This window comes from Pyrus communis, chromosome 8 (genome assembly GCF_963583255.1).
Source record: "Pyrus communis chromosome 8, drPyrComm1.1, whole genome shotgun sequence".
In the NCBI taxonomy this organism is placed as follows: Eukaryota; Viridiplantae; Streptophyta; class Magnoliopsida; order Rosales; family Rosaceae; genus Pyrus; species Pyrus communis.
In genome coordinates this window covers 17,134,315-17,158,536 of record NC_084810.1, presented here as the reverse complement: position 1 = coordinate 17,158,536, position 24,222 = coordinate 17,134,315, and the positions used below count along the sequence as shown (strand labels likewise).

Genomic DNA, 24,222 nt, shown 5'->3' with positions numbered 1-24,222 from the left:
TAAAAAAATAATAATAACAATGGACTTGAACTGTAAATAATTTTCTCAGCATGAAAAATAATTATATAGGACTAATTATGTTTCAATAAGATGTAGTCATGAGTTTTTATTTTTATTTTTGTTTGTCAAACTGCCTTGTATTTCAAATGACTTTGATTGGCAACTGACCTTCAATTCAAACTTGAAAAAAAAAAGAAAAAAAAAACAACAACAACAACAACAATGGGTACCCATTAGAATTGGTATCGAACTTGTCATTCACGGAAGTCAAATCTAAAATGTCTAACATACAAATAGAGAAGAATACCACTAGTGCTAGCTAACCTTCAGACTTAATCATATGCATTAGTTAGTTCTTAATAACTCAAACAAACAACAAGTGGCCTTTTACCACAATGGTGGAAAGGGAGTTGAGCCCTTTCACGACGGCGTGAGTTCAAACTCCGTCGGTGACTAATCTAACGTCTAATCTAATAAAATCTATTTTCTGACAACAACAACAAATACAAATACAATAAAAAAAATAAAAAATAAAAAACCCTCAAACGAACAATTAATGAATGGTTGAATTAATTAACAAATAAATGAAAAAGAGGGTATTTTGTAGACATCACAAATTAATTAGCTGCAAGTGCACTCAAACTACTGCTTTTAAACAAGATAACATAACTAGCTAGCTAGTCACAAAATGCCCGTTTGCATATATACTTGTATTGTATGGTAAACATGCCCTACTTATATATCACTTAACCAAAGCCTACTTGACGTGGGCACTTAATTACTTGTGCACACTACTGAAATGATGTATAGATCCCTTTCTTTTCTTGCTAGGCTGGGCGCTTGGTGGCTTAATGATAAATTATTTTAGATGTTAATTTGACACTGTCACGTGATGTTAATAATTTCATCCATAGGTCATAAAATGAGTGGACGACAAGTTTATATTTAAGGTATAGTATTCATAAATAAGACAAGTATTATAGTATGACTGAACTGACAATACTACATAGCGATGTTACGGTCAAAACGGAAGCTTTCTCGCTTCGTTGGTGCTGCAGCCTCATTCATATATGTAGGTACTATCTAGAGCTATATGTGTAGGCTATTGGTATACATTGGGCACGAGCTTTAGATGAATGAGCAAGTGACATAGAAAGATTAGTTGAGAGAAAAAAAAAGTAATAAGGAGTTTGCTTGAAAGGTGCCCGAATCTCCCATTACTCAATATATATGAAGATGTAGTGCTGCTTTTCTTTAACAAGACATGATGTGAATGAGGTGTAGCCATGCTTTTAACGTGCAATCCTCCTTTGCTTTAATTGGTGTGTTTATTCGTGACTTAGTTGGCTTACTATGTGATATGAGAAAGAGAGTGTGAAACCGACTCCAAACGTTTGTACCAACCTTTCTTGAACTGTCTCCGTTCTAAATTTAATTTTAGTTTCCTCGATCTCTCTCCCTCTTTCTCTCTCTAAAATTCACTAACACACTCTTAGTATTATTGTGTAAGCAATAAACAATGGAGGAAATCAAATCTTTTTGCCATGCACTCCGACGAGTCATATATTTTAGTTTAGCTATAAAACAACAAACCCACCACCTAATCATTAAAAGTCTACACATCTACCTTTTAATACTCGATCGAGTAACACTATTATATATTTACTGACTATATTATAACTACATATGTAAAAAAAAATTATCATGACAAAGGATAACTACATTAATAAATCTTATATATACGTATAAATTTGACTTTAAAAAGAGATTTGATGAACAATATGAACAGTAAATTTCTATATTTCTTCTTTTTTCTCGCTAACCCTCTCATGATGGTAGTGGAGAGAACATGACTCCAATTGAAATAATGTGTTGACGTACAATATATTCGCTTGAAAGTAGAACAAACTTTTCTTGGTAGTAACACTTCGAAGGTTGGAAACGCAAGGAAGATTTTGGTGGCAGACTTATTTATGGTTAACTGTGAGCGGAGGGGCGGCTTTTGACCCCACAAAACTTTCTTGCCATTCACTATATATAACAACAGCACTCACTCCTCTTTCCTTGCTTCCCTTCATTGCTCTCTCTCCCCTCCCTCCCACTCCCTCTTAGCCCTTCCTTTTCTTAGTTCACATCAAACCTCTTTCACGGTTTCCTCTCTCTCCTCTAATTTCTTTCTCTTTGGTCAAAACCAAATTCTGGGGTTTTTGTCTGTGAGCATGGAGGGCCAAGAAGAATTAGTCGTGACTAATGAGCAAGCGTCACAGATGATCATGATCAAAGGCAAGCGTACCAAGCGCCAGAGGCCCCAGTCCCCGAATGGGGTAGTCACCGCGGCGGTGACCTCTAGCTCATCGAGTGCCTGTGGCGTTGCTACCATTGGAGGAGGAGATCACGAGTACAACTATTATGGAAGTTCATTTACATCTCCCACAACTTCTAGTGAGATTTATGAGAGCACGGAAGAAGAAGAGGACATGGCAAATTGCCTAATCCTCTTGGCTCAGGGTTGTCATGGTAATCCAAAGCAGATCATTGAAGAAAGATTAGCACAAAATATTAACATGGGCAAGGCTGGTTTTTTGGTCTATGAGTGCAAAACATGCAACAGAACTTTCCCTTCATTTCAAGCACTTGGTGGCCATAGAGCAAGTCACAAAAAACCGAAGTCCATGAGCAGCACGGAGGAGATAATAAAAAAATTGCCACCACCAGCGGCTGCGCCACCAACCCTCCATTCCATCACAGCAACAACTTTTGAGAAATTTGAAGATCAAAGCAAGCAGTTCATCAAATATAAGAGCAGCCCATCTCCTGCAATTCCAATCCAAATAGGTAACAAGCCTAAGATTCATGAGTGTTCAATCTGTGGGTCTGAGTTCACATCTGGTCAGGCACTTGGTGGCCACATGAGAAGGCACAGAACAGCATCTGCGGCAACCAATAGTAACTCTACTAGTGGTGGACCTGGTGGTGCTACTGCTACACATGTGGCTGTGAGTAATAGTAGCAATGATATGATTGGCACAAGTACCAAACTGCAGAGAAATGTTCTCCCACTGGATCTAAACCTTCCTGCACCAGAAGATCATGATCATCATCACCATCACCATCATCGTGAGTCTAAGTTTCAGTTTGTGCCTACCCAACAAACTACCCTTGTCTTCAACGCCCCTGCTTTGGTGGATTGTCAGTATTAAGAGAGAAAAAAATAAGAAAAGAGAGAATCTTTTATTAGTAGATCATCTCAATGTGAATTATAAGCATTGTTATTTTCAATTTTTACTGTTGCTGGATATTTTTTGTGGAATATAAATTCTTTGATCATTCTTTCTACTTTTTAATTTTTTTTTACTATCATATGTTATATCATGTAATAGATGTGAATTACATCAATTGACCAAGACAATACAAATTCCTCGCACCAAACTCTTATTCTTGTTCATATAAATCAGAGTAATTCAATTAGAATATTACTTTGTCACTCAGAAATGGTTGGATCATCTAAATGGTTGAAGTTGAATACCTTGAGTAAGTAAGTGGTTAGTGTTCACGGTTGCCTTTCATTCACGAAAAGTGAGTGATGAGGCATCTTTTTCTTTTTACAATTTTCCTCCCTTTTTCTATGTTCCTTTTTTAAGTGGGAGAGCTATGCACATAAACACTATGAGAGAGAGAGAGAGAGAGAGAGAGAGAGATGGAAAATGTGGTGGCAGCGGCTAAGGGCTAGGGTTGGGCAGCAGTGCAGCATCCAGCACCACAACCAAAAGTCATGGATTAGGTTCCACCTCCTCCTCCTTGAATTGGTGTTATAATAATAATGATAATAATAATAAAACTAAAAACCTATAAAAGCTCTCTCCCTCTCACTTCACAGTCTGTTCCATTAAATGACAAGAAGTAATGGATAGCAAAGCAGAGTTGGCAACTGCCATGCCACATGTATCCACCTGTATCTCTCTCTCATTCTCATTTTTTTAGCTTAATTCATAATAAACAACAATAATAATCAATTTCTATGTTAATTTTACGAACCATCTTAGGGAGAAATTTTTCATATATTTGGAAAACAAGTTAGTATATCACGTATTATAATATAAAATAAATGAATGATATATTTTCAGTGTGCATATCTTTACTTATATTACAACATATGATGCATCACTTTGCATTCTGAATACACGAAAAAAATCTATCTAACCGAAGTTTTTTAGTTAGTTCCAAGCCTAACGCATATTATTATACATACACAACACAAACACTCTCTAAACAGTTGTACCTAATTTACCAAATTGTGCTGCTGTGCTGCTGTGTGATCCCTTACTTTGCAAGTCACTTCAACTATATTTTTGATCATCAATCATCATCTCTTCCTAGTGGGCCCACACCATACCACATTCATTGATATTCCCAAGAGAGATACTCCAGCTCTCTCACACCACACACTCTCCTTTGTTTTTAGGGTTTGGCTAGCTAGCTAGCTTCGACTTATCCAATCTCCACTCTCACTCCACTCTCTTTGTGTATACTTCGTTAGGTCCCACAATCCCCTCATATATTTGTTGTGATAGCTCACTGCTTTTCAAATCATCAAGTTCTCCATCATTTACACTTCCTCTTTCTTTTACCATGTACATGTCAAAGAATTTCCTCTTCTTTTTTTTTTTTTTTTTTGTTTTTTTTGTGTGGAACTTTTCACATCATCAAGTTCTCCATCATTTAGACTTCCTCTTTCTTTTACCATGCACATGTCAAAGAATTTCCTTTTCCATATATGTCACATTTTCAAGAAAAACAATGCCTGGGCTGTTCAAGGATGTGCAGGAATTTTTTTACTCAAAATTCTTTGTGTTTAAATTACAACGCTTTGTATTTATGATCAAAGTCGTTCATATTATAAATCACTATGTAAAGATCATCTCTACAAAAGGTGAATTAAAAATAAGGTCATTTAGAGTATTTTAGCAAATACATAGACAATTCGTAATACTTTTACCAATTTCGTTCATCTGTTTTTGTACAGTTCGATGAATAAACAAACTTAGTTTAATTGACTTTTTTGTAGGCGATCTTTATAGAGTGATTTATAATATGAACAAGTTTGATCATAAACACAAAGTTCTATAAATCAGCAACAAACAACTTTGAGTAGGAACTTCAACTCATCCTTTGAGTAGTCAAGCATTGTTATGCAACCCTAGCTAGACTGGTCCAAGTATTATCTACGAAGATGTCAGTTAACATAGGCCAAATCCCGGCCGGATGCAAGTGAATCAACTATAAAATCTTTTAACATGAAATTTACATCGTATTTATGTATGTATAGACAATTTGTGATTAGTATTTACGTGTCTACAACGATTTGTCATTGGTATATGCTTGTATATAAATTATGAATTCAATGAGAGTGTTACTTTCACACTACTAGCTTAACTTGTGGAGAGTTTGCTAAGTGCACGTTTTGGTGAATGGTGTGAAGTGAAGCAAGTGGACATATTGCGTGAGAATGGAGGTGTCCAAATGCACTTAGAGAGGGGGGAAATCATTGACATTGGCACATGTAGCAGGGAGGTTACCTTGTCATATATCCTCTCCCATTATTTCTCTCCACATTTAAATATTCATTATATGCTCAAAACGAGCTAACTAACTTAATTAATTAATAGTTCGACTTTGCTTCTTTTATAAAAGATTCTCCTTATTGGCTGATCCACCAAATTATCAATCATATAGATTATGAAATAGTTTATTATGAATAAAATAACAAGGTCAATAAGGTTATGCTTAGCTAATGTCAAATTTTCATTATAAAAATTAAATAAATAAAAAACCATTCCAATTGTATTATGAGGCCGTAAGGCTATGCTTAGTTTATCTTACACTTAGTTAATAGTGTGACTAGCTATTAATCTACTCGTATTTCACATACAATATGATTCACTAAAAATACATTAATTACTAATATTTAAAACATCAAATATTTTACAAAATATTGCAATCCTCTTTTTTTTTTTACCAAACAAGCATATATATATGATTGTTCATTCAAGTATCCGACAAGTATCTTACAATTTCTTGAAAACTTAAAACACAAAATGAAAGTGATCTATTTTCTATCGAAGTGAGAGTCGCAATCCTTAGTCATTTTCTTAAATAAATATTAAAAAAAAAACAAAAAAAGTGACAAAACCACCTAGCTCACCTAGTTTGCTTATGTCTACCTAGACGTGATAGGCAGACGCCTAGACACCCCTTTTTATATTTTTTAAACCGGGATTCATCGCAAGAGTGGCTACGCGGCCTTAAACGGAGCCTTTTAGAATACTGGTCCTATGAATACCAAACATCTCTATCTCCATAAAATGGCCTAAATTACGTACGCCTTTTCTTTTTTTCTTTCCATTTTTACCTAATAAATAAGTAGATGCCCATTAATTAGCTTATATGTAAAGATGCGATACTTTAACTCAAAGTCATAAACTCTAAGTCATTTTAGAAATTTAAAAAAAAAAAAAAAAAAAAAAAAAAAAAAAAAACCTCGTATTTTCTAATTCTCATGGAAATATATTTTCGTTCTTCTTATGGCGGCTCGTATTAGAAAATAATTTTTTTGAAGAGGATGTGAGTCCCTATAGCTCACAAGACAGTGGTAGTATAGTGCCGATCAAAAGATTAATTGGAGTCCTCCCCAAAAAATAAATTTTGGATGAGTCCATGATGAATCAACGTGCTGCCGGAGGCTTTACAAATATTCGTGATGAGTGGGGAAATCTTATTTTGTGCAAGAAATCTTGGTAGTTTTACGACTTCCATTGTGGAAGTTGCGGTGCTACATGATGCCTTAAAATTTGCTGCTCAATAAAACTACAAAGATGTACAAGTGGAGGGAGATTCTACATTGGTCATTGATATTATAGTAGGAGAGATTATTTAATGTGCTCGAAATACGGGCACATATGTCATATACAAGTGGAGAGACACTTAAAAAAAAAAAAAAAAAACTTATCTCAACTGATACAGGGCCGGACCAAAGATTTTTGAGGCATGGGGCGACGTAAAAAAATATGCCCTCATTTCATATAAAAAAACATTTATTTTCACACGTAAGATATTGATAAAATTATATTTGTTTTCACATAACTACTAGCTAGTAAATAAATTAACAACCAAACAAAAATTTGTAAAAATTGAAAAAGAAATAAACATGCACATGGCATTTCGAACCTAGGACCTTTCGCTAATTTTAAACAACAAAAACCATTGCTTCTAATTACTTCTTGATCATTCAGCCAAATTTTATAAATTTATACTGTTGTGAAAAGAAATTTGTAAAAATGGAAATGTAAATAAGCACACATGGTGTTTTGAACCAAAGACCTCCTCATTCATTTTAAACAACAAAACCACCGGTTCTTGTTAAATTTCTTTGTCATTAAACCAAATTTTATAAATTTATACTCTTATAAAAACATATATAAAATATCACCCTAATAATTTTGATGCCCTAATTTTTTTGGGCCCTGGACAGTCACCCTGCCTGCACTGGGCCTGGGCCGGGCCTGAACTTATATAATAACATATGACATATCACCTCACGGGAGTTGAAAGTTATATTTAAAAGCATTATTTTGTTGTTATAAAATTTAACTTCTATCTTTTGAAAGTATGTATTCGGAAAGACAAACTTCGTTGTTGGTGCAATTACAAAGTTAAGACACTATCGAGTACCACAAAAAAAAAGTTTAAAAAAACCATCACCAATCACAGCGAGGTAGCACAACATCGACGCATAAATTGATCCATCCACGCACGTCCTAATGAAAACGAAGTGTTTTTGTCAGTTTTGGCTCCCATGTTATGAAGTGTGACTACTTGTGGACACTTCTCACTTCACATACTTGAATTAGATATATTGAAATAGTAGTGTGGCGTGCTCTCCAACTTCGCACAGCTGTATGGTCACGGGCTGCTAGCTCCTCCAATGGCATAGCATGCAAGGCTAAGCTATCTAAAGCAAAGACACCCAAAAAGGATGCTTTTAGTGGCATTGACATGAACATACATATATTTATATATACAATACAGGATTAGGATTCGGGAATACGCACTTTTGAATACATTTTGACACCTATTTTGTAAGGAGCACTTCGTAACATATTTCAATGAGTTAAACTATCTGTATTTTAGTACATCCTCATATGTCATCCTTAAAAAATTAGACAAATCCAAAACCATTAACACGCTCATTTGTACTAAAGAAAATAGACAAATATGGTTGTACAAAGAAACACTAAATTTAATCCAATGATCATATGGTTTCGGATTTGAGTGATTCTTTTATAGATATGATTTTTGAGAGAAAACCTAAAATATACATGGTTCAGATTGCTGAAATACAATATGGAACACTCCGTAAAAATGTATGTCAAAAGCGTGTGTCTGGAATCCTAACCCATATATATATATGGCTATTTTTTGCTTAGAGACAAATTAATTAATTAAACTTCTCTAATTAGCTGTCACACCGTCCATAAATGGGTATTTGCCGGCCATTCTTGTTGCAATTGAAATTGCAGTCAATTGCTGGCTTAATTACTCGAACTTTTAATCACTTTAGACTTAACTAAATTATTTATAAACAAAATGAGTTAATCGGGTCTTGCATGAGTGTGGCACCTAAGTTGTGATCTTTTTGTTTATTGTTCTTATGGCTGTCATTATTTGGTTTGGTGAGATATTATGTATCTAATCACTACTAATCAGCCGGTTAACTTATCTTTAGTGGGTTACGTTTTTTCATGGTATAATTTGTATTTCATTGACCGAAAAAGAAAAAAAAGAAAAAAATACTAAAAATATAACTTTAGCCTCTGAAACTTAATTTTTTCCATATAAAACTCTACACAAGTTTTTTACTCCGATAAAACTCATTGACTAGATTCCACATCAGCAAATTCATTAATTATATTTGACTTTACACATTTCAAAAATATATATATATTATGCCTAAAATACCCCTATTTGAATGTTTGTTGTACACAATTAATTCTATACGGATTGTAAAGAAGATTTAATGATTTTACATAAATAAAATAATAATAAATTTATTGCCTAATATATAATAACAATAAAACATGCCTAATATATGTAATAACACATGCTTAGTTCAGTCAATCAAATTATATTTTACATATAAATGTAAGTAAATTATTTCACACACAATATAACAAAAAAAATAAAAAACATGCATGATATCATAAAAATTCATGCAAAATCATTTACCTACAAAAAAAATATTATTTGATTCAGTGCACCTACTATATATTTAAATTTTAAAATGTTAGATGCTTAAAAAAAAAAAGCAAATTAATTTACCCAATAAATGTAAATACATGCAAAATAATTTACCTACATAATAAAGCAAGCCCAATAGATGCAAAATAATGTACCTACATAAAAAATAATTTTTTTTTATTCAATACTAAACAAATACTAGTTTATGTGACATCCCACATCGTCCAAGAGAGTGATCCTTATATATATTCCCATCTCTACCTAGCAAGAGGCCTTTTGGGAGCTCACTGGTTTCGGGTTCTGTAGGAACTCCGAAGTTAAGCGAGAAGGGGGCTAGAGCAATCCCATGATGGGTGACCCACTGGGAAGTTGCTCGTGAGTTCCCAAAAACAAAACCGTGAGGGCGTGGTCAGGGCCCAAAGCGGACAATATCGTGCTACGGTGGTGGAGCGGGCTCGGGAAGTGATCCGCCCCGCGCCGGGATGTGACAATTTGGTATCAGAGCCTAACCCTGGCCGTGGTGTGCCGACGAGGACGTCGGGCCCCTAAGGGGGGTGGATTGTGACATCCCACATCGCCCAGGGGAGTGATCCTTATATATATTCCCATCTCTACCTAGCACGAGGCCTTTTGGGAGCTCACTGGCTTCGGGTTCCGTAGGAACTCCGAAGTTAAGCGAGAAGGGGGCTAGAGCAATCCCATGATGGGTGACCCACTGGGAAGTTTCTCGTGAGTTCCTAAAAACAAAACCGTGAGGGCGTGGTCGGGGCCCAAAGCAGACAATATCGTGCTACGGTGGTGGAGCGGGCTCGGGAAGTGATCCGCCCCGGGCTGGGATGTGACAATTTACCTATTATTTGTACATATAATAATAAAATGTGCCCAATATATGATACATACAAAATAACATACCTACATAATGAAGAATGTTATTTGATTTAAAATTAATTTACTTACAAAATAAAGCAATTTTATTTGATTCAAAATTAATTTACCTATTATTTGTACATATATCTTATAATGTAATAATACATGAAAAATTTATTACCTACTAAATAAAAGAATGTTCTAATTATTTGATTCAACATTAATTTACCTACAAAATATATGTTAGTTACTCATCATAAATTTACATATAGGTAGATTAATTAGTATAATATGTTTGAACGTATATGTAGTATTGTGCATATATATATGTGTGTGTGTGTGTAATATGTTTGAACATATATGTAGTACTGTGCATATGTGTGTGTGTGTGTGTGTGTGTTAGGGGTAATATTATGTGTAATAACTATTTATTCATTGTAATTAAGGTGAGTAATTACATTTATTGATTTACTTTAATTATTGTGGTACAAGTTGTAAATATCTTGTAATAATAGGTCAATTATTTTTCTAATTGGCAGTCATTTTTTACCGGGAGCTTTTCATTAAAGTTCTCTTTTTAAATTTGGGTTTTATTTGGAAGTTTATGACTAGGTGGATTTTTATCTAGAAAATAAAAGTTGCAAGGATCTATATCTAATGAACCCAAAAAAATATTGTTACATACTGCCAAGGTCACTTAACGATAAAAATGTTACATTGTCAAGACTATGAAAAAATAGATTCAACTTGAGTACAACGAAATACGTTGTTTTAACTAAGTAACCTAACATACGTCTACAAAGTACCTTGAATGATATCAAATAAAGTAATTGCTAAGTTGCTTGCATTTCTTACAAATGTTGAACAATGACCATTAATTAGAAAGTGTAGAAAGAAAAACATGGTGCATGGGAAAATTAAATAAAATGTCTTATCTCTTTAAATTTGTGGGTGAGTATCTTCCATGATATAGTCAAATTTCAAATTATTGTACGGGCCATGTTGCCTGTTAGGCTTTGAGCTTTGGAATTGAGGTACAGGGATGTATGACACATTTTGTTTTTGGGAATTGTTATTAGCACTCCAAAAATCTCATTTTACACTTCAGATTTTCTATTTTAGGAAAGAAAAATACACTTGTGAGGAGTGTAGAATGAGATTTTTGGAGTGCCAATAACACTTCCCTTGTTTTTTTAGGTATATGATTTACTTTTGGATGAATTAAGATGTGTGATTTGAATGCCAAGCAAGTGCTAATTGTGTGCACAAAAATGGTAGGAGGGGTAAAAGAATGTGGAACTCGGAGCAAGTGCAGCAAAGGTCTCCCCTACACGGTTCTCTCCGAGTGGGAATCTTTCTCTCCTATAGAGTCTCTCTCAACGTTTGGTGTGAGGCTTCCAAATTTAAGAAAATCAGGTGGTGCCGACCCTAGCTTTCACCAGGGTCGGTCGCTGTTTCCCGCTTCTCTCTTTATCTTCTCTGTTCTTTGCTTCTATAGCTTTTTCCCCTACCTTTTTATCCCAATCTATTTTGTTCCTCTTGCCCAGTTGGTATCCCTCCTCTTTGTTCATTCACATTCTGATTTTTAGCCATGCATGTTGTTTAGATTGTGTGTAGAGCTTCGGTGTTTACACCGGCTCGGGTGTTTCCAACACCACCACCTTCTCCTTGTTATTTTCCTTTACAAATAGTGTTGTTTGTGCGTTTCCACGGACTTCATCCTGATAGTTGGCTTTTTTCGATTAGTTGTTGGCTATCCTTTCTTTGTGGCTGTGCTTGGGAGGTAAATCAGGGTCGGATTCTACAATTGATGAGGCGATGCTCAGCTGTGGACGAGGAATTGGATGGATCGAGAATTACTATGGCGGTGGCGGTGGCGGATGCAGTAGATGTTTTTGGAGTCTGTAACTTCGTTTGTGTGTTTGGGCTTCAACTGTTGGTTGGCCCTTTTGTAGTTTGTTTATCTTGGCCCATTTTTTGCTTGTTTATATGTTAACTTTAGGCCTTTGGTTTGTTTATATGTATGTATTTAGTTTGTAATGACTTTTTTAAGGGTAATAACACCAACTTTATAAGTAAGAAATTAAGAGGGTAATAATTAAGAGGCCTAATCTTATAAGTAAGAAATTAAGAGGTTAATAACCTCCCTCTATAAGTGCCTCTGTTCGATCCCAACCATGCTTAAAGTCACTGGGAGAAAAGGGTGATTTCTTACTAAGCTTATAGGAATCTTGTTGTAGGTTCAGCTCTACATTGTATTTGAATGATTCAAACGAATCAAACCATTTAATTTTTAGGTACTTCTTCAAATATCGTCCTTAAAAAAACACTCAAATTCAAAAACCTTTAAACCACTCAATGAAATGGTTGTTAGCTGAGTATTTTCTTGAAATACCTTTTTCGGCTATTTTTATATTATTAGTAGTTTTGGATTCATCCAACTTTTTGCATTATTAATCCAAGAAATAAGGCTTGAAAATTAAATAGCTTGGATCAATTGAAACAAATGAAGAGCGCCAGAAAGGTGTCTCAAATAAGTAAACCAAAAGGGTAGATAAAACGCGTTGCCAGCCAATACGTTGCTGTGGTGTAGTGGTTATCACGTTAGTCTTACACACTAAAGGTCCCCAGTTCGATCCTGGGCAGCAACATAATTAATTAATATTTAATCATCCATGATCCTCCTTCATTAGCCCCATATATGATACAAGTTTTACTTATATTTGTTATCTAAACACAATTACCTCAAGGTTGCTGTGGTGTAGTGGTTATCACGTTAGTCTTACACACTAAAGGTCTCCAGTTCGATCCTGGGCAGCAACATTTTAATTTATCACTTTTTGCCACATTTTTTTTTCCAGTGCATGTTTTGAACTTTCTCTTCTTTTACAAAAAAGAAAAGAAAACTGAACAACTTTTTACCCAAAAGTAGGGTCTTCTTGGGGTGAAAATTGAAGTCGTCCTAAGATTTGCTGAGAAGAAGAATTATCACTTGCGAGAAACAAATAATATTTCTTAGACGATACAGTGTTGAGTTTTCACCCATGCGTTTCTGGTTCGAAACTCTCTCATCTCCTAAATTATTGTTATAGTTTTGAACTCTTTAATAAAAAAATAAATATTTCCTAGAAGAAAACGGTTGACATAGAAAATGGAGGAAAAAGAATTTGCCCAAAAGTGGTACTTAATCAAATGTAAATGTAATGAACAACAAAAATACGTTGGCAGGTAAATCAGATTTATACATCTCTACCTTCGTTACATTACATTAACATTACTGCCTCCTTCCAATTGGTGCCTATATGAATGAAATACATGATGTTGATGGTACTTTGGCCATGTACATCCTGCACAAATACCTCAAAAAGGGAATTCTCCGCTCAAGTAGGTCCTCGAAATGACTCCCGGAGGTGCTTATCCCTAGTTAGCAGAAACGATTACTCGCACTTTAGCAGTGACTTCTGGGTGAAGTTTCAGTTCTGCAATATACTCTCCTATCTCTCGAATATCTGGAAGCGACACAATGCGCTTGTCCACTTCCCTACATATGAATGAAAGAACGGACATGGAGCAATCAGGGTGTGCTTGGAAAAGATAAAATGACAAACACCGGCATGAAAGATTTGAATTGCAAAATATCACACCATTTGCGATCCACACATACACATAAAATTATCACAAACTTTTAAACTGCAAAATACACGAGCATACAATAAACTATCACAAGCTTTTTCTGTTTGGAAAAGTTTGGTTCCGGGGATATGTTTGCAAGGTCTTCACGAGAAGTTTCTAACCATTTAAGCTAATGCATTAATATGGAATTCTCTCTCTTTTTCTTGGTCAAAACGAGGAGTCACAATTTAAGACTTAATCGAAAGTTTGGATCCGGGGATATATCCTTCTTGCTGCTTTTCCCTCTTTTTCTTTTTGGGGTGTTGCGATTTAAAAGCAAAATTCTGCTGCTAGCCTGCAGTAGTTCTTAAGCGTAAAAGTATTGATGCTTGTGTTATGAAACTATATGGTATATATCATGCGGACAAAATTCAGATAACAATAACAGAGCTCGTGTGAAAATTGCGAATGATATATCGATCATACTCTTGATAAAAGATACTTACCTGTTCAGTTGTGCCTTGATTATGTCAACAAGATCTTGGGGGGTGACGCTGCAGAAACATATCTCTGTTAAATTTCATATGCAGACACTGCATGAAGTATTTAATGTCGCACTGAATACAACTCACCTTCCAAAAATTAACTTTCCTTTTCCACCTTTGCGCTTCACCTTGAAACCTCCAACAGTTTCAAAAATACGAGCAAGTTGCTCCGCCTCTTCTTTTACCTGCACCAGGATGAAATAATCTTACAAGACATGATTGATAGGACGAATTCAGACAATATAGAATCTACTGCCAAGAGAGGTATCAAATGCATTTAGAATTGTTTTGGGTGTACAACACCACATAAAACACAATCAGCACAGAGCCAGAGTACTTCCAAATCATATTTTAAATTTGAGATAAAAATACATGAGTATGGCACCCAAAACAAAAGGAGAAAAAAAATGTGTTAATTACCCGTATTTTCTCTGCCTCAATCCTTTCCTCTTCCACCTTCATTTCCCTGGAATGAACAATTAAAATTATGAGTAATATGTTGTTAAGAGATATATAATTAATTTGGTACCCTAATTATTTTTCCCAAAAAACCAAAAAGTGTGAATGCCATTAGGTAATTTGATTTAACTCCCACCAAAACTTATGTTTATGCCTTACTGCATAATGTAGTCTTAGACACAAAACCCTTGTGTGACATGTCATCTATCAATGTTTAATGAGCAAAAGTTTATTTTCGGTGAATCATAATTTACATTACAAACATTTGTTTATTGGATAAAAACCATGTAGTTGTAACTTGTAACTTAAAAATTAAGCAGGCTAATGGCTTGTGCAATCTAAGAAAATACATCAAGAAAAGAGGCATATTCACACAATAGGTGTTAAACCCTCTTTATGTCTATCTCTAGTTTAAATTTCTATCTGAAAACGTAAGAAACGAATTGCACCCAAGGACTGAGATGTTTCCAATTAATTTGCAGAAGCAACTAAAAAGCATAATAGTTATGCAAATAAAAGTTCACATTTTGATGCAGAGAACTTGAGAAGTATTACTATTAGTACCTCACAGTGATACAATATGAGCATGGATCAAACTCGAAGTAGGCGAATCGGCTGAACATTCAAATTTTGTGTCGACTTTATGAAAGAATTTCAGAGTTGGTAGAATACACTAAAGGCAGTTTACATTAGAGAGCAGTTAACTATTGGTAATCAAGTCTCACCACAAACACCGATCGACATTTCATACATTACTTTCACAACTTGTATATGCCTCCTCTTTCCGTCTCATACATTATCTAATCAATTCCGTCAGCATTCTGCATAAGTTCTATCTTATGGTTTCCAACTAAAACTTTTCGTCATCAAACTAGTTTGACTCGTAAACGCAACACAACAGATTCACAAGTCTTATTGTAAACTTCAGATATGAAAATGTGAAACATAAAGTACAAGAAATTGACAAAAACAAATAAAGGGACTCGTTCCGAATGAGAAAATTCAGTTATGCATTACTTGAGCAGCAGGGGAGTGACAATCTGGGCTTTCCCCAATGGTAGCAGATAATTCCTGTAATAACCAGCTTTCACACTTAAAAGTTGCCCTTTCTTTCCCAGGTCAGTTATATCCTCCTTTAGAATTATCTGAAACAATCAAATAACAACAACAACAACAATTAAATTAAACAATCCCCACAATAATGCTACATTTAGTTCACTATTTTTCTTTGAATTTGTAAGAAAAAGAACACGTTTAGAAAAATAAATTGAGGTGGGTTCTTCCACTTTCGAATTCTGGAAGCAGAGAAACTCTAAAAATTTAAACTTATGGGTAAACATAGAAATACCAGAGGAAGAGAACCCATTTCTTATATTTACCGTTCGAGCCTTCTTTGCTTTCTTCTGAGCGACAACCACCAATCCCGTTCTTCTATCTGACAATTTGGTAGCTTCGTTTGTGTTTCCCGCGAAGCTTTGAAGCCACGAGGAAGAACTCCACGACAGAGTCGATGCTGCGGATGCCATTGTCACTCTCTCTCTCTCCCGCTCACGCACAGAGAGTCTTAGGATTTATGGGCTTTCTATCTTATCTCTTTCGCCATTTGTCTCTGTTATGTTTCAGATGAAAAAAATTTCATCATGGCAAGTACAGCACCTGATTTTATTTTAAATTATTAAATTTTTAACACATATATTTTATTATTTGTATACTGACACGTGATGTAATATCTTATATTCCAATCACATTGAAAAATCTCTCGTTTCAAAGAACAGCACAATATGTGTTGTTTGTCATTTTGGCCTCTCTGAAAAATGTAGACTACAAACGTTGCCTACTAATTTTTATAAATTTTGAAACAGTTGTCTATCAATAACGCAGTCTAGTTTAGTGATATTCTTTTATACGAGGAATGTTTTTCCATAACAATTGATTCGCGTGGCTTATTTCAACCCTCACTTTTTAAAAGCATAAATTGTCATGGAAAAACTAATGAAAATTCTCAAAAACTTCTATCTTGATATTGAGGACATAACAAATCCTAATGGGGTGTGCTATAGATATACTATTTTTTTACTTCATATACATCCTTTTAATTTACGAGCATCGGATCGATTGAATTAAATAGATCAAATGATAAAAAATAATTACGGTGTGTGAGAAGTAAAAAAAATGGTGTGTGAGTAACTCACCCCATCTATAATACTCAAAGATAAATTATATTCACACACTTCAAATTACTTGCCCCGCACTTTTTTATTTTTTTAATATTTTTTGATATTCTACACATCACTAACATTTGATAGAAAATATTAAAAAATTAAAAGAACGTGGAAAAATAATTTAGGGTGTGTAAATATAATTTCTCTATACCCAAAAATGAGCATATGGAATCACAACCAAAAAGAAGGGACCTTCAGGATCCTCATCTAAGGCACTACTCAAAGAATCTGGATCCTCTTTGTGAGGATTTCAGGAATTCGTCATTTATATCTATTCATCATACATCATGCGGTCATAAATAATTTTAAATATTTTTATTTAAAATTAAACACAAACAGTACTTGACAAAAACTAACAACACGATATACGATAAACCAATACGATTCATGAATTTTCAGAATCCTCACCAAAAAAATTCGAAAAATATCCCGCTGACTACACAAAAACATAAAAATCATAAAGCATAAGAAATTGATGGACCAAGGATTTCACACAGTGACAGAAACTTAAAAAAATAGTGCAATAGATTCAAAAACAGTACAACCAATAGTGACAAGCAAAAAAAAAAAAAAAAAAAACCTGTCAAGCACCAAATGAGACGTTCACACCATCCATTTATAAAATTTGTTGTACGCACAACTGCTATACCTCAACCCATAGAGCATTTGAAGCTTTCCTTTCTTCTTTGTAAACTTTCATCCTTGTAAACATCCTTTGTAATCATCTTTTGTGTATTTATAAAAGAGCAAGTGTACATATTGAAGCAATTCTCCAATTTTAAAAGGTTTTCTTTCTTTCTTTATTCTGTTTCTTCAATTAGACTTCTATTTTAAAACAGGAAAACACTATCGTAGTTATATTATTATCTTACTAAACTGATGATCACACTTGTTCGATCAATGTCACATCCTGGCTCGGGGCGGACCACTTCCCGGGCCCGACTCCACCACCGTAGCACGATATTGTCCGCTTTGGGCTTACCATTCCCTCACAGTTTTGTTATTGGGAACTCACGAGCAACTTTCCAGCGGGTCACCCATCATGGGATTGCTCTAGCCCCCTTCTCGCTTAACTTTGGAGTTCCTACGGAACCTGAAGCCAGTGAGCTCCCAAAAGGCATCGTGCTAGGTAGGGATGAGAATATACATATAAGGATCACACCCCTGGGCGATGTGGGATGTCACAATCCACCCCCCTTAAGGGTCCGACGTCCTCGTCGGCACACACGCTACCAGGGTTAGGCTCTGATACCAAATTACCAGATCCCGGCCCTGGGTGGACCACTTCCCGAGCTCGACTCCACCACCGTAGCACGATATTGTCCGCTTTGGGCTTACCATTCTCTCACGGTTTTGTTTTTGGGAACTCATGAGCAACTTCCCAGTGGGTCACCCATCATGGGATTACTCTAGCCCCCTTCTCGCTTAACTTCGGAGTTCCTACGGAACTCAAAGCCAGTGAGCTCCCAAAAGACCTCATGCTAGGTAGGGATGAGAATATACATATAAGGATCACACCCCTGGGCGATGTGGGATGTCACAATTAAGCACTATGTTATAGTTGAATATTTGTCATACAAATAACTAGACATTAATTAGGGTACCTTTGAGTCCTCGGTACCTCTGTGTTCAGCCTTTTTTGTCTTATACCTACATTCTGAGTGGCCATTATGCTGAAACATATTGAGTTTTATGTGCAAGGTTCTATGTCAAGTTATTATAATGGTTATCTGACTATTTAACTGGACCTTTACTCCGAATTTAATTTCGAGCCAAGTTTAGCATTTTAATAGTATAATTATAGGGATACTTTGAATGTGGTCCCTAATCCTTAACATTCTTTGATTAAAACCTTAATAGTATTCAAAGTTTGATCAAAATTCCTTGACTTTGTACACCTCATCATATTACTATTAATATTTATATTTTTATAGTTTTGACATTAATTGTTTGATATTTTATGAGATTTATAATCCTATAAATTTAAAATCCCTCATTATAATACTATTAGAAACTGTTACAATAAAAAAAATTCAAACATTTTGATTTAATAAATGGATAAAAACTACGTAAAAATTAGAAATAATAAATGGCAAAAGAATTTATCCATAGTGTTAAAAAAATTGGTACATTTTACAAAAAAAATAGGTACATTTCACATATAACAAAGTGGTACATTAATAAAGAAGAATGGGTACGTAATAAATAAATTAGGGTACATATAAAAGATTAAAAAAATTATGAGTACATAATAGTAAAGTACCCATAAGAAGGAAGCCATAAACACAACTAATATCGCACACTTGTTTATTTTATTTTATAAAGATTGTATATTATTAACCTCGTAAACCTTGTCAACCACAAGCACCAGGAATCTATTGTCCTATAGGAATCCCACTATAACTAGCATAGGAAATTAGCATATATTTATAAGAAAATTAACAAGAATCTCAAAAAAAAAAAAAAAAATTATCATGGTCATATTGAACATTCTACTTTTACCAGTAAGGATAAAGAAGTGTATCATAATATATTAGCAGCAAAAATAGCAACTGATCCTACTTTAGAAACTTTGAGAAAAGAAAGAGTTTTTTAGAAATCAATTAGTGATAACTCTAGAGAAAAGTAAACTGTAGTTTATGATAGATTACCTTATTTAGAAATTAGTGAACAACAAAAGAGAAAAATCATCATAGACCAAAATAGTTTAGTTTGTGTATTACTTACTAAAAGCATTAAAATATCAGAATCTATGGAGTATTTAGGGTTATTTGTGAAAATAATTTTTGCATGAGAGAGTTTCATAATGATTTTTCGGGGAAGATGAACGAAAACCATTAGTTTGTGTTTTGAATAGGGCAGATGATTCTTTTTATGAGTTTTTGTCCTATAGTGTTAACATGGGCCGTTTATTAACGGTTATTATCAAGGGGGCATGGCCAATTTACTCAAGTCTGTTCTTTTTTTGTTTGGGCTTGATTTTATGATGTTTGGGTTTATTGTCTATCTTTGTAATGTTTAAAAAGTTGTGGAGTTGCGTGAAATATGGTATATGTTTGTGTCTCTATAAATGAGGTTTCCTTTTATAATCTCATATTGTGTGTGTGTGTGTGTGTGTGTGTGTAGGGATATGATCAAGGGACGAATATCTTTACAAACTTTTTTACACTCATTTGTAGCCTTTTAATTTTATAATATCTAAGGGTTCTTATTTATTCATTAAACGACATGAATATTTATGTGGAATTTACTTTGAAGTCGAACTTTTACTTTGAAATTTCGGTTTTTAGTTTATGATTTAGAATTCGAGGTTGGAAATTAGGGTTGCAATTTGGGGATTCTATTTGGGCTTGAAATTTCTGAAAAAAATGCAATTCTATCATGTATTTCAATTTTCCCGTTTCAATTCGGGATTAGTATAAGAGCACATAAGTTAAGTGTGTGAAGTAATTGTGTCAAATGAGTAAAGATGCAGTAATAGCAAGCAGGTTCGTGGGTTGTTTGTGTGATTTTGTGGGCCCGTTTTTACTTAATCTCGATTGATTGCAGGTTTGCTGATAAATTGCAAATTAATTATATATGCTTGCTTCCTATGTATTTTGTAAAATAATAGTGCAATGTCTCTGTTACGTTGTTGTGTTTTGTTTGAATTTTGTAAAAGCTGAAAGGTTGTTTGATTGTATGCTTATCCAAGACGTGCTTCCTATATCTTCCCATGGAGCTCTAGCCTTTGATAAGGCCCGTGTAACTCTTTCACTAACTTGAGATTAAGTCCTATTAATTTTTCAAGTATTATAATTTTCCTATACATAATAGTTGTCCTTAACTTGTTTCTATGAATAATTTGTGCTTTTGCTTTCGACGGGGTATGATTGTTGTGCTTTTACTTGATGATGATTTTGCTTGAACTTGGTGTCGTAGAAAACTTATGAAAATTTACAAGGATTAAAGCAAGTGTTGAGCCATAAGTAATGTTTATATGAATTTGAGCTCTTAGATTATATAATAACAGTCCAAATAGCTGGGGTTGCATCTCCAACCCCATAATTAGACTGAATGAATTTCTTCTTCTTCTTTTATTTTTAGGTAATACTTTTCAGTTATAGGTTGATACCTAGTTGGCTGACTTCTCTCGCTGTTATTTTCAGTTACAAGTTTAACATTTACTTCACTTACCTTGGATTTTGAGCTCTTAGAAGTTGTTATTCAAAATCTCAATGCACCTGCTATTCTCTTGACACCAATGTCTATTTTCTTCTCTTTTATTATGTAAGCATAAGATGAAGAAAAAGAAGGATGGAGTTAAAAGGAGAAAGTATTTAAGAAGCACCTGAGATAGTGATGGTGATATTTCAAATGACAATGGTACTTGTGTTGAAGTAAAGACCATGATATGGCTGATGACTTATATTATGTATTTTGTTGTTGGTTTCAAACATGCACACAGTATACCTGTTTTGTTACTGACTCAACGCCTTAGAATCTTGTTAGCATCTCAATATGTTTAGAGGTGTTAGGATGCTTATGTTAGCTTTTGGGATATACACTTAGTGTATTTATTGGATGTAACCTAACTTATTGATCAGTGAAATGTGATTAACCAAAGTATTACCTCATATTTGTTATGAAATGTGTATGCGTCCTTGGGTGTAACCTAAGTTATTGACGCTTTCAATCTCACTTATCCTCAACCATAGCATTATAGGATCAGTTTGGGTGATGATAAATTCCTCGCTTATGCATTTGTTATGTGACGAACTTATAGGTCACTGACTTCCGTGTTTTGTGACACTTATTATGTCACAGTTAAAGTTATTAAGTGACGAATTTGGCATTACAAATACTAAAAATATGTGGCGAATGAAAAATTCGTCACTAAACTATAGGTGACTTAGTATATGTGACGAAAATAGTGACGCTAGAGATTCATCACATATAATCAAATGTGACGAATTTTCATGTTTATGTGACGAATATCTGTCACCACCTAAGCCATGTTTTCTTGTAGTGTATCGTGTTTCATTTAGATTAGTATTTTCTTTATTAATTATAACCCACATCATCAACCAAGTCATTTAATGTTTAAAACTCTTCACATCACTCTCAATGTAGACCGTTGAATGTTATAAAATCTAAATGCTACAAAGAAGTGTAAAAATATTTGTAAAAGTATTAGTCCCTTGATCCTATCCCATATATATATAGGGGCAAACTTGTGGCACCACAAAAAAAACACAAATTTTGACACAACTCTTAGACCATTAGATGTGTACATTTTTAAGGGTTGAGATGTAATCTAATTAGTCCAATTAATTTTCTTTATTCAAATAATTATAAATTGAGAATAAAATTCTAAAAACCTTTTAATTAAGAATTTTATATTCTCTCTCTTCATTGTTCATCCTAGGTACAGATACCTCCCATGACCATGCTATCTTGGTTTCTACGTTTTTGGTTTTGTTTTTAAATTTCTTCTCCATCTTGATGATTGAATCTTTCTGCACCAACCAAACTTTTGTTTTCTTTATTCAGACCCGATTCTTTATATATCTCTTGGAATGTTTTGAACACATGCGGATGTTCATTCTGTATTCAGACCGGATTCTTTTCCACTCACCAAAAACGAAACAACTTTGGGATTTCTTTTGCAATAGATGAGTCTGGAAGATCTTTTCCAATAAGGTTACTAGGTTCAAATAGTTGTGGCATGTTTGGGTTCCAGTAAGGTTTCTAGATGAGTCCGGAACCACAAACAACGGAACACGAGATTTGATGCACCAATATTGATGCAAATTAACAAACAAAACAGGAAGCTACAAAAAAAAAACCAAGAACAGATTTTCTAAGGGGCAGCCTAATATGACTAATTGGTCAGGCAATCAAATCTCAAATGATCAAAATTGCTGGATTCTCATGGGAAAGCAAAAGAAAGGGAGAGAAATGGAAAGTTAATGGGATTAGGAGGAGAGAATCAGAGTCATAATTAAAAAAAGGTTTCATATTTTTATTTCCAATGTATGTTTTTATTTTTTTTAAAATCAAATCAATTGGCATACTAGGTTAAATCTCAACAGTTAATAGTGGGGGTAATCTAATAGTTTAAAGGAGAAATTAGGTTTTTATCCTTCTTTTTTATCACCGTTAGATGAATTTGAATTTTGAGATTCATGTAGTGGATATGCACAAATCTCAAAGTTCAAACTCATCTAACGTTGATAAATAGAGTGGTGATGTGACATCCCGTTTTGAAAATTTTTAAAATGTACACGTGAAAAGACGATTTTGCCTCTAGTGTGATTTTTTTTCGTTGTGTGGTTGTTTTGAGCTTGGTGTGGCTGGTTTTGCACCACACACTTTCCCCACACTTTTCCTTCACCCTTTCCCTTATCCCTGCACCTGTCCCATGCTATTTCCCTTCCCATTTTCTATCCCATTTGTAAGGATATACCTAGAAATCACCCAAACCTTCACAGATCGAGGAAACAAAGTATATATTCATGCTCGTGAGGTCCGTAAGAGTTCAACCATACCCATTTCAGGTAAGGATACCTTCGTTTTCACGTCGAACTCGGGATACCCGATTTTTGGTACTGTTCATGCACACGTAAATTCTTATATTTTTGGGAATTTCAAGCTTGTAGGAAGCTTGGTGAGGTCCTTAGGAGGCTCGGGGTGGTTCGTTTGGAGGTTTTGGACGTCGGGATCGTGAGTTTCGAGGTTGGCCGGAGTTGGGGGTATTTTCCCGGCGAGATTCCGTGGATTTTAGCACTTGAAAGTGGTATGATTTTGTTCCTCTCGTTGTAAGCTTCATTTTGGTACCAATTTTGTGAAATTTGGTTGAAAAACGAAGAAGATAGGACGATTTGAAAATTTTCCCGATTTTTCAGCGCCGGCGACGGCGCCGGAGCCTCGCCGGAGAAGACAACGGAATATTCCGTTAGTTTGGACGAAATATTCCTAACGCCGTTGACGGAATCCGTTAAATTTAACGAAATATTCCTGACGGCGTTAACTGACGCCGTCAACGTGCCAGGCATGTGCCTGCGCGTGGGGGCGTGTGCGGCGGTGAAAATTTTTTCTAAAAATATGGGGATGTTCCTGAGGTTGAGTAAATCATGTTGCTGTATTCATACACCCCATTTGAGCATTGTATGAGAAGTTATTTCTTAAGATTGGTTATGTGCTTTAAAATTAACGTTTTTATAGTTGTTTCGCATATAGGT

At 34.6% G+C, this 24,222-nt stretch overlaps 2 protein-coding genes and 2 non-coding genes across 4 annotated transcripts; 3 read left to right on the top strand and 1 right to left on the bottom strand.

Moving 5' to 3' along the window:
* Positions 1-2,083: 2,083 nt before the first annotated feature.
* Positions 2,084-3,417, top strand: LOC137743634 (zinc finger protein ZAT5-like). The gene has a single exon (XM_068483561.1). It carries the CDS (start codon positions 2,220-2,222, stop codon positions 3,198-3,200), a length of 981 nt encoding a protein of 326 aa, XP_068339662.1. The 5' UTR covers positions 2,084-2,219; the 3' UTR covers positions 3,201-3,417.
* Positions 3,418-12,739: 9,322 nt separating this feature from the next.
* TRNAV-UAC (transfer RNA valine (anticodon UAC)) lies at positions 12,740-12,812 on the top strand. Its single transcript has one exon. It is a non-coding gene; the product is annotated as a tRNA-Val (tRNA).
* A 99-nt stretch (positions 12,813-12,911) lies between these two features.
* Positions 12,912-12,984, top strand: TRNAV-UAC (transfer RNA valine (anticodon UAC)). Its single transcript has one exon. It is a non-coding gene; the product is annotated as a tRNA-Val (tRNA).
* A 343-nt stretch (positions 12,985-13,327) lies between these two features.
* LOC137743390 (large ribosomal subunit protein bL9c) lies at positions 13,328-16,396 on the bottom strand. Its single transcript, XM_068483272.1, has 6 exons — positions 16,157-16,396; positions 15,795-15,922; positions 14,739-14,784; positions 14,406-14,503; positions 14,280-14,327; positions 13,328-13,702 (listed from the first exon to the last, which is right to left on the bottom strand). The coding sequence occupies exons 1-6, from the start codon at positions 16,301-16,303 to the stop codon at positions 13,582-13,584; spliced, it is 588 nt and encodes a 195-aa protein (XP_068339373.1). The 5' UTR covers positions 16,304-16,396; the 3' UTR covers positions 13,328-13,581.
* Between the last annotated feature and the right edge of the window lie 7,826 nt (positions 16,397-24,222).

What these genes read in the sequence shown, in the direction of transcription:
- LOC137743634 (XM_068483561.1), top strand. Translation starts at nt 2,220, where the DNA reads ATGGAGGGCCAAGAAGAATTAGTCGTGACTAATGAGCAAGCGTCACAG.
- LOC137743390 (XM_068483272.1), bottom strand. Translation starts at nt 16,303, where the DNA reads ATGGCATCCGCAGCATCGACTCTGTCGTGGAGTTCTTCCTCGTGGCTT. An exon ending in GGAAAGTTAATTTTTGGAAG is followed by an intron (nt 14,328 to 14,405) that starts GTGAGTTGTATT and finishes ATGTTTCTGCAG; the next exon opens with CGTCACCCCCCAAGATCTTG. An exon ending in ATCAAGGCACAACTGAACAG is followed by an intron (nt 13,703 to 14,279) that starts GTAAGTATCTTT and finishes ATTCATATGTAG; the next exon opens with GGAAGTGGACAAGCGCATTG.